The 10,000-nt window shown below is 47.2% G+C and overlaps 2 protein-coding genes across 2 annotated transcripts in view; one reads left to right on the forward strand and one right to left on the reverse strand.

Annotated features, from left to right (window-relative positions):
- Window positions 1-5,240, reverse strand: part of EAH_00009030 (hypothetical protein, conserved) — a gene marked incomplete at both ends in the record, with an annotated part of 5,705 nt that extends 465 nt beyond the window's left edge. Inside the window, 6 exons of the mRNA XM_013395442.1 lie at window positions 3-327; window positions 559-784; window positions 1,120-2,089; window positions 2,701-3,104; window positions 3,670-4,125; window positions 4,529-5,240. Of these exons, the coding sequence (XP_013250896.1) occupies window positions 3-327; window positions 559-784; window positions 1,120-2,089; window positions 2,701-3,104; window positions 3,670-4,125; window positions 4,529-5,240 (3,093 nt within the window). The remainder of the gene's footprint in view (window positions 1-2; window positions 328-558; window positions 785-1,119; window positions 2,090-2,700; window positions 3,105-3,669; window positions 4,126-4,528) is intronic.
- A 4,501-nt stretch (window positions 5,241-9,741) lies between these two features.
- EAH_00009040 (hypothetical protein, conserved) overlaps window positions 9,742-10,000 on the forward strand; it is a gene marked incomplete at both ends in the record, with an annotated part of 5,448 nt that continues 5,189 nt past the window's right edge. The window contains one exon of the mRNA XM_013395443.1: window positions 9,742-10,000. This exon is cut by the window's right edge and continues 354 nt beyond it. Coding sequence (XP_013250897.1) covers window positions 9,742-10,000 — 259 coding nt within the window.

Below are 10,000 nucleotides of genomic sequence, written 5' to 3' on the forward strand. Positions count from 1 at the left end.
ACCTCTGGCATGGCAATGACGCGTTGCGAGTCGAAGACTTCTTCATCTGTCCCCTGTATAAAGCGCAGCAGCAACCGCGACCAACACCTGCAGTCTCCTTTTAGCTGCCTTTTGTCTCCTGGAGACCTTCGTTCGGCTCCTTTTGCTGCTGGAGGCCCCGCCTCTTTGCAGACTGTGCATGCAGCAGACGAGGAGGAGCTGCTGCTGCTGCTGCTGCTGCTGCTGCTGCTGCTGCTGCTGCACTTCTTTATTATCAGCGCATGCAGCTCCTCATAAGTAAACAACAGGGGAGACGTAGGAAAGCCCCACGGCTGCAGCCGCAGCAGCCTGCACAGGCGCATGCATTCAAGAGAAGCTGTTAGCAATATGGATATGAAGCATCAACCGTTTGCTTCTGCTGCTGTTGCTGCTGCTGCTGTTGTTGCTGTTGCTGCTGCTGCTGCTGCTGTTGTGGGATTGCTTGCGCTGCCTCAAACAGACAGAATGAAAGAAGAATTTATTATTACTAATATATATTATTATTTTATAATATTATTATATTATAACACAACAACGCACCTGCAGGTGTCAGTCCCTTCCGCCCCGCAGTGTACATACAGATCTGCTGCGTACAGCGGAGGCAGCAGCAGCTGCTTCTCCTTCTGCTGCTGCTGCTGCTGCTGCTGCTGCGGCTGCTGCAGATGCTGCAGCACGAAGTTCCACACCGCTCGCCGCAGCCGCTGCCGCATAGAGGCCCTAGTAGACAGCTCAGGGAGACACTCTGACAGCCACAGCTGACACACGCCTGCAGCACGCACGTTCAGCAGCAGCAGCAGCAGCAGCATAAGCAGCAAGAAAACGCATCAGCGGAGGCAGCAAACGCAGCAGCATAACAAGCAGCAGCAGCGCAAGCAGCAGCAGTACACGTAACAGCACAAGCAGCAGCAGCACAAGCAGCAGCAGCACAAGCAGCAGCAGCAGCAAGAGGCGAGTAGGAAAGGCATATATTCTCAATCTGCTTTGGCTGGGGCTGGGTGTGTGGGGCGAGTTTCCTGCAGTTTGCTGCCTGGTGTTGGGGTGTATGCTGAGCTTTAAAAGTGCTGCTGCTGCTTAAAAAAGAAAGCAGCAAAGGAGACAAACCAATGGGGACACCGCCTGCAACAAAAACGCGAAATTCGCTGCCCTTGTGCAGCTCTTCTGTCTCCAGCAGCGTCAAGCAAGGAGACACAGTAAGGGACACTTCACAACCTGCGGCCAGCTGCTCCTGCTGCTGTTCTTGCTGCTGCTGCTGCGGCTGCTGTTGCTGTTGCTCTTGCTGTTGCTGCTGCTGTGTGCGTTGGGATAGCTGCAGCAGCAGCTGCTGCTGCTGCTGCAGATGTTGATAGAGCCCCGGGCGAGCAGCGAGGCGCCTGAGGTGGTAAGTGGGGCGTAGAGAAGGAGACAGTTGCTGTGTAGTGTTGCTGCAGAGGTCTGCTGCATGCTGCAGGTGTTGCTGCTGCTGCAGTGCTTCTGTAGCAGCAGCCGAAGCGTGCAGCAGCAGCACCACCTCCCAAGGCTCTGTGCAAGCAAATGCAAGGAGACTGCGAGCAGAGGCAGCCTGAGAGGAGACAGAAAAAGCAGTATTATGCTTAGCCCCAGCCACCACCCAAGCAGCATCAGATAAGCTGCTGCTGTTTATTAGAGGTGTAACGCGGCCCCCAGTAAGAGGAATGCATGCAGATAAACACCGCAGCAAACAGGAGATAGCAGCATCTGCTGCACCTGTTGTAGAAGAAGAAGAAGCAGCAGCAGCAGCAGCAGAGGAAGCTCCTCCTGCTGCAGATGCTGCCAGTCCCTTCGCTGCTGTTGGGGGTGGGTCATTCGTTGCTGCTAAAGAAGCAGCACCTGCTGCTGCTGGCAACTGTGCTTCTGCTGCTGCTGCTGCTGATAACTCTGCTCCTGCTGCTGCTAACTCTGCTGCTGCTGCTGCTGCTAACTCTGCTGCTGCAGGTGGGGGTAAGGGCTCTGAAGAGGGTGAATTGAGGGGTGAGGTTCGGGGAGAGGAGACAGATGAAGGCAAAGCCGATAGCCAGGGGCTGTCGTCGCTCGAAGGCTCAGGCGAACGCCAATCCTAAGAAAGACAAAAGGAGACAAAAAGAAATTAAAAGGAGACACAAATAAATAAAAAGAAGACAAAGAAATAAAAGAGAGACAAAAAGAAATTAAAAGGAGACATAAATAAATAAAAAGAAGACAAAGAAATAAAAGAGAGACAAAAAGAAATTAAAAGGAGACATAAATAAATTAAAAGGAGACATAAAGAAATAAAAAGGAGACAAAAATAAATAAAGAGGAGACACAAAGGAGACAGAGAAGAAGACAAAAAGGCGACATAAAGGAGACAAAGAAGAGACAAAAGAATGCAAAGAAGAGAGATGAAGGAGACAGAGAAGAAAACAAAAAGAAGACAAAGAAGAGACATAAAGGAGACACAAAGGGGACAGAAGGAGACAACGCATAAACAGAGACGCCAACAGCAAAGGGGGCAGAGAGGCATCTAGAGCAGCCGAAGCAACGAACAAGAGGAGACAGCAGCAGACCCCGCACAGCAGCAAGGAGCCGCTGCGTTCATTGATGAAGACAGAAGGAGACAAGAAAAGAAGCAAAGAGATACAAGAGGAGGAGAGCAGCAAACAGAGACAAAGGAGACAATCAGCAGCAGCAGCCTATCAAGTGACAAACCGCTGTATAGCGAAGCAGACGCCCAGAACCTGCGCGCTTGCTGCTGCTGCTGCTGCTGCTGCTGCTGTTGCAGGAAGGAGGAAGGCGGAGGTCATCGCAGGTAACTGCCTCCAGCACCCCCGGAGGCAGCAGAATGCAGCAGCAGCGCAAGCAGCAGCACCTGCAGCCTGCTGCAACAGCTACAATGCTGCTGTCTCCCTCCTCTGCCCCGTTCGGTTCAGCACCACCACTACACATACAAGTGCTGCTGCTGCTGCTGCTGCTGCTGTTGCTGCTGCTGGTAGAGGGAGTTAGGGTGTCTCTAAATGCAAGTTTTTGTTTTGCTGCGCAGCAGCAGCAGAAAGAAAGAGACAGCCGCCAGGAAGCGAAGTCGCAGGCCACTGCATCCACAGCCATGCAGGCGTCTGAAGAGGAGACACAGAGACACCTAAACCCTAAACCCTAAACCCTAAACCCTAAGCCCTAAACCCTAAACCCTAAACCCTAAACCCCTGAGTGTACAACGTGGTCCTGGAGTATAATATACCTTTTTTTCTCAGGGCAAGAGAAGCAGAAAGAGAACATGCAACAACAAAAGGAGACAGAGATAGAAAAGGAGACAGAGACAGAGACAGAGACAGCAAGGCAGAGACACAGACAAAGAGACAGAGACAGAGACAGAGACGGAGACAGAGACAAAGATAGACAAAGACAAAGACAAAGACAAAGTGCGAGAGAGAGTGAGAGAGAGAGAGAGAAGGAGACACACAAAGCAAGCACAAGGAGACAGCGACAAGCAGCAAACAGCAGTGAGAGCAACGCTAAGCTGCTGCTTCTGCAGCAGCTGAAGCAGTAACAAAGCAGCAACAAGAGGAGCAGCAAGAGCACCAGCAAGAACAGCAGCAACAGCAACAGCAACAGCAGCAACAGCAACAGCAACAGCAGCAACAGCAACAGCAGCAACAGCAGCAGCAACAGCAGGCTGCTGACCTGGGGGTCCCCATAGGAAGTAGAAGAGTTCAAGGGCCTCCGCCTCCAGCTGTCTCCACCTATTAAAGAGGAGACACCGCGAGGGCTGCCTATACACCTCAGAGAGGAGACGCAGCAAACGCTTTAAGCCTGTTGAATCTCCTTTATTCATTGATAGCCACACGTGCCCTACTGCAGGCAAAGTGCGCTGCTGCTGCTGCTGCTGCTGCTGCTGCTGCTGATTCTCCTGCTGCTGCTGCTGCTGCTGCTCTTGCTGCTTCGGATCCTCTTTCTCCTGCTGCTCTTGTTGCGGCCGTTCTTGCTGCTGCTGCTGTTCTTCATGCTGCTGATGCTGCTGCTGCTCATGCTGCTCCTGCTGCTGCTGCTCTTGCTGCTCTTGCTGCTGCTGCTGCTGCTGCTGCTTTTGCTGCAGCGGGAAGATACTGCATATGCCGTCGTCACCAATATCAAAGCCATCTGCATAGAAGTACAAATTAAAATAAATATTAAAACAAATAAAAATAATAATAATAATAATAAATAATAATAAACTTAAAGAACAAGATGAAGAGATAAAGAAAAACAAAATAAAGAAAGAAGGCCGAGGTTAACGAGGAGACAGCAAAGCAAGAAGAGACAAACAAAAGAAAAAGAGAGACACTTAATAAAACAAACATTAAAATAAAATAAACATTAAAATAAAACAAAGAATAAAATATAAATAAAGAAGAAAATAAAATAAAGAAGAGACTAACAATCAAAGGAGACAGCGAAAGCAATAAAAAAGACAGAGACAAATAAATAAAATAAAAAACAAAAACAATAAAATAAACAAAGGAGACAAAAGTATAAACAAAGGAGACAAATAAGAGAGGCCTACAGGGACAGCAGAAATCTTTTAAAGAGCAGCAAGAAGGAGACAGTGCAGCTGATGACGATATTTTAACTGTCTCCTCAGCACCCCCGATCCAGCACACCCCGCTTAAGCCACTCAAACTCTCGCACACGCAATCTGCAGCAACACAACCACTGCTGCTGCTGCTGCTGCTGCTGCTGCTGCTGCTGCTGCTGCTGCTGGGTTGTGAGGGAGGTATGCAGCCGCCAGTTGCGGAGGTGGTGAAGGGGGCAAAGGGATCTGCTAAATCTGTTTCAGTTTGCTGCGAGTGGTGAGCAGCACTGAGCTGCAGCGAGAGGCACTTGTGCTGCTGCTGCTGCTGCTGCTGCTGCTGTTGCTGCTGCTGCTGATGTTGCTGCTGATGCTGGAGCAGCTGCTGCTGCTGCAGCAGCCTGGCTACCACCGGAGAGGGGTGTACTTTGAAGAGTTGATGAGGGGAGAGACAAAGAGTTCTTTCACAGTCAGCATAAACCCTGCAGCGGAAGTGAGCACAAAGAAAATTAAAAAATAAGAGGCCTGAGGCTGGCGTTGAGATCTGCAGTGTCTCCTCTCCTTGAGGAGACAGTGAGCAGCAAGCAGAAGCTGATTCAGCCCGCTGGTTTGGTGTCTCCAATGAACCAGCAGCAGCTGCAGCAGCAGCTGCAGCAGCAGGTGCTGCTGCTGCTGCTGCTGTTGTTGCTGCTGCTGCTGCTGTCATTGCTCGCTGCCTTCTAATTGGGGATGTGGGGTATAACGCGCATATAACTCATTAGAAAGGAAAGGAGGAGGCGAAGGCTGCTGCTGCAGCTATATGGAGAAGATCCGAATGCTGCTGCTCCTGCTGCTGCTACTGCTGCTGCTGCTGCTGTTGCTGTTGCTGCTGCTGAAGCTATCGTTAGAGAAACAATTATAACGCCCTAGGGGGACCCCCATAAAGACAGAGAGGCCCCCTAAAAGAATAAATAAAGATATATAATTAACAAATTAGATAAAAGGAAGAAGAAAGATGCAACAAGTCTACAAGAAGAATGAGTGTTTGCTGCTGAGGTCTAAGGCCTCAATGCTTATAGAATGCCTCCGTTGCCTGCAGCAGAAGAGAAGTGCTTGTAAGCAAATATATATAAGTTTTTGTAATTATATTTTGTAAATTAATTAATATATTTAATAATAATTACATTTAAAAAAGAAGAACACTGCAGAAATTTATTTGACTGGGGGCCCCGGGGCCCCACAGAAGGCTACGCTGTCGGCGGTGGGGTGTATACTCAGCACTGCTGAACAAAGAAAAAGAAATAAAGTAAATATTTTATTTTATTCTTTTTAATGCATTTTGTCTTTTAAATGTATATTTATTGCTGCAACGGGCTTCGCTCAGCTACTCAGGGATCTCCCTCACCACCCCACAACATACATACAATACTCATTAACACTATAAACCCTAAACCCTAAACCCTAAACCCTAAACCCTAAACCCTAAACCCTGAGCATTTCCATCTCTGGTACAAGCTGCACTTATTTTGTTGGGAGTAAGGCGCTTAGGGCCTTCTCTCTCTCTGAACATTTACTGCAAATACTAGTTCTTGCCTAGTAGAGTTGTTTATCTTAAATTAGTAAATATATTTCTATTTGCATGCAGGGGAGAGTGAGAAGTTTGCTATGGCGTTGGGGTGTATGCATGAAAAGGGGGCTTTCATACGCTTAAATATGGTGGTGATTAATAACAATATGGTTAACAATAAAAAGCTTCATAAGGATGCATATTTTATATGCTAAAATTATATTTAATAATATACTTATTTATTCTCTTTTGCCTCCCCTCATGCAAGTACTTCGATTTGCATGCAGAGAGGCTTAACTGTTATTTACTTTGTTTCTGCATGCATTAAAAAAAGTATTGTCCCCTTCCTATACCTGCTTAAATTTGTGCCCCTTCACTTACTACTCCTGAACGTTTAGTGTAAAGTTTTAATATATTATTTAATTTAAAAATTAGAAGTGTCTTTATTAATTTTAATGCATACTCAGTCTGACTGATTCTTACGCATGCATGCTGTCTGAAGAGCCAATGGGATGGAGGAAAGAGAAGAATAAAGTTTATAGGCTCTCTCCTCTTAAAAGTTATTTTTAAGTCTTTTATCTAAAAGGAGAAGCATATTTAGAGACCCCCTCCCCTTTTAAACCTTTCTTCTAGAAGGACAAGTATATTTGGAGGCCCCCTCCTTTTACTATTTTTAAATCTATCTTCTAAGAGGACAAACATATTTAGAGACCCCTTCCCCTTGAAAGCTACTTTTAACTCCTTCTTCTTCTTACCCCCTCCTCGAATTCTTCAATGGCAGCAGTTTCTTTATAAGAATGACAGCAGCATTTGCACCATTTGCAAGCTGAAGTGTCTCTACTACGAGACCTATTCATACTGGAGACAGCTAATACATGCGCTACCGTTCTTAGCATGGAGGGGGCTCGATGATAAGAGGGAAGGAGGGCACTGGGAGATGTTGTAGTCTGTGTGGAGGAGCTGTTCTTTTCATTTTAAATTGAAGCAGGGGAGAAGATAGACAAGCAACGTGGGTCTTCATTATTAGAGTTGAAGAGCATTCAAGGGGGGCTTTACCTAAACGGCGTTCCTCTTTACCGAAGCATATTCACAAAATGCTACTGTTTTTAGCTTTTTGCTGGGATATATCCGTAATGGGGAGAGTTTTAATTCAGAGCCTCCATGAAGGATAATACTCAGCGCCGAATGAGATAGGCTGCGACAGAGTTAAGGGGGCGAAGGCGAGAGAAGCGACGCAGATAAAAGTATTACACCTTGGTGTATTGATATTCAATGGTGGGGTCAAAGCTGTTGATTATAGTAGGGGTATCCACTGGAAAGAGACAATCTAATTGTAGCTAACTGGGCTGCTAAGGGGAGACAAAGGAGTAGCAGCAGCATGCAGTCTGCGGGGTTTCTGAGTCTCTACTCGTAAAAGAGCAAGAAAAGAAGTTATTTCAAACGCTTTAATCAAGACAAAAACAACTTTTTCTAAAATTACCCACCTAAAGCGCATGCGCATATTTTGGGGCTTTTATATACCAACCCCTCAAATGAAACAGAGGAAGCCAGAGGAGATGCCAGGAGGTGAGTACAGCACTCAGTTTATCGTAGGGGCATCCAGAGCAGTGAATCTGCTACCTTCTATATATTCAAAAAGCAACAGTGTTTCTGTTCGCCTTCCAATATTCAATGTTCAGCCAAACCATGATTACAGCCCCACCAAGCAGGATCTCCCCCAATGCTGTCTCCGGTCTCCTCAAAGGAGTAAGGTGACAGCAATGGCATGCAGATATGCATGCATGCATGCAGATATGCATGCATGCATGCATATCTGCATGCAGGTGAGCATGAAGTTAAAACAGTGCCTCCTCGGGAGCAAACAGGGCCGTCAGGGGAACGGGTTGAGAGCCACGCCAAAGGAGGTGGGGGCTTAGCAACAGATTCACTTATAGCGGGGAGGCGCAACCTGCGTGTATATTGATTAGCAGATTTACTTCAACTGCGTTTCTCCTACTTTATATAGGACATCATAAGAGGCAAACCTACAGGCGAATGGGCACCCTCTATTTAGAAAGAAATTATTTTACTGCGATTTGGTGCTTCTAAGTTAGAGCCGTTCACCACGACATAATCCAAAGCACACAGTGGGTGAGGGTGAGGAGGCCAGGCATGCAGCTTCTAGAAGATAATTTGCTGGGGTCTGTCTGCTGAAGCTCTCACCTACTAGCCTTAAGGGTGCTTGTAATCTCTGAGGTAAGGGAGAGGAAAGCAGCGTTCACAAGAAGAAATAACAAAAAATTATCTCTCCAGCCCAATGCAAAGGCGCTGCTGGAAACGACGGAGAAATGCATGCATGAAGGCTGTAAGGAGACAGCCGCTTTGAAGTATTCGATATATTCAAAGGCAGAGTAGCAGAAGAAGTGAGTGCAGTTCAAGAAAGATATCTGAGGTGTATTCTATGGAAAGGAGCTCCCAGCTGGCCGGCCACTCACTGTACACCCCGTGCCCAGCCCCTCCAGACAGTACTAGCCTTTGGTGATGCGCTGCAGAGCAGCTAAGTCCTCATATAGGTAAAGAAGCAAACAATAGACTAACAGAGAAAGTTTAAAGAAGGGAGGAGACGAACAGAGCCGACAGAGTGCTAAGCAAAGAAGTACCCGGCGCTAGAAAGCAGAAGGACAACCCCATCGCTACATCGTTCCCTAGAGAGAGGCGCCCCTTAATTCATTGAATTTCGTAGAGGGAGTGAAGGGGTGATGCTGGCCAGCATGGAATCTAAGGCGCCTCTGAGGGCTTCTCATTACTGCAACTTAGGGTTTAGGGTTTAGGGTTTAGGGTTTAGGGTTAAGGGTGTTCTCCGCTTAGGGTTTAATATTTCCCGCAGCCTGAGCACTTGCTCAGATTAACCAATGGACCCTCTAAAGGCCCAAAGCCCTTTGCTGTAGTTTCTGCAGATGAGTTATCTTAATGCACGTCTGCTCAACAGTACCTGCTGCCTCTACCCCAGCTCTGCTGCACGTAAGCACCGCTTTAACCCGCCCCTCTCTGCGATAATTCCACTAGATCTTAATGGAGCCTTCTTTGTGTTGGAGTAATACTGCACTTGTTGCGGTGCCTGCTGTTGCTGCTGCTGCTGCTGCTGCAACTGCAGCAACTGCAGCAACTGCAGCAGCCATGGATCTATTTCGCGTCCAGCAGAGGTATAAAAGCGGGGATTACGATGAAAGTGTTCGTCTTTTGAGTTAAAATTAATTTTAAAGTATAAAACGGGTATTTATTTTTGATTATTTTCGCTTTATTCAGAAGAAAACTTGAGGACATCCGCTGGCTACCATCTGCACGACCGGCGAACAGCCCTTAGCTGTCTGTCTGCAGCATTTTTGCTATGAAATAAGAGTTGTTGCTGATGCTAAATTATTTTTTTGTCTAAATATTTATTTAATAAATTTAAATTAATTTAAATTAACAATTTTTATGCAAAGGCTTATGAGGTGCTGGCTGGTGCTGCGCAGCCTGCGCGTGCAAGGATGCGTGTCGGCTGCTGATGCTACTGCTGCTGCGGCTGCTACTGCTGTTGCTGCTGCTGCTGCCTGAGCAGCTCAATCAAGAAGCAGAAATACCTCTTTTTAAGACATTAATTTGTTTGTTTTATTCTTTTTCTGAAAGATAATAAGAGAAAATGATGGAAGAAAGCTCTTTTGCTGCCTCCGCTCGCAGCGGAGCCCTTAGTGCAAGCCTGGGGGCATACGAAGGATCGATGGAGGGTAGCAGCAGCAGCAGCAACAGCAGCAGCAATATCAGCAGCAGCAATATCAACAGCAGCAACAGCAGCAGCAGCAACAGCAGCAGCAGCAACACCCGATCCACTGAAAGCCTAGGCCAAACGCCCGATGCCTCTTCCCACAGCTCCGCTCAGTTCATAGGGCAGGGTGTAGATA

Source organism: Eimeria acervulina, genomic scaffold (assembly GCF_000499425.1).
Source record: "Eimeria acervulina Houghton genomic scaffold, Eah_scaff44, whole genome shotgun sequence".
NCBI lineage: Eukaryota > Apicomplexa > Conoidasida > Eucoccidiorida > Eimeriidae > Eimeria > Eimeria acervulina.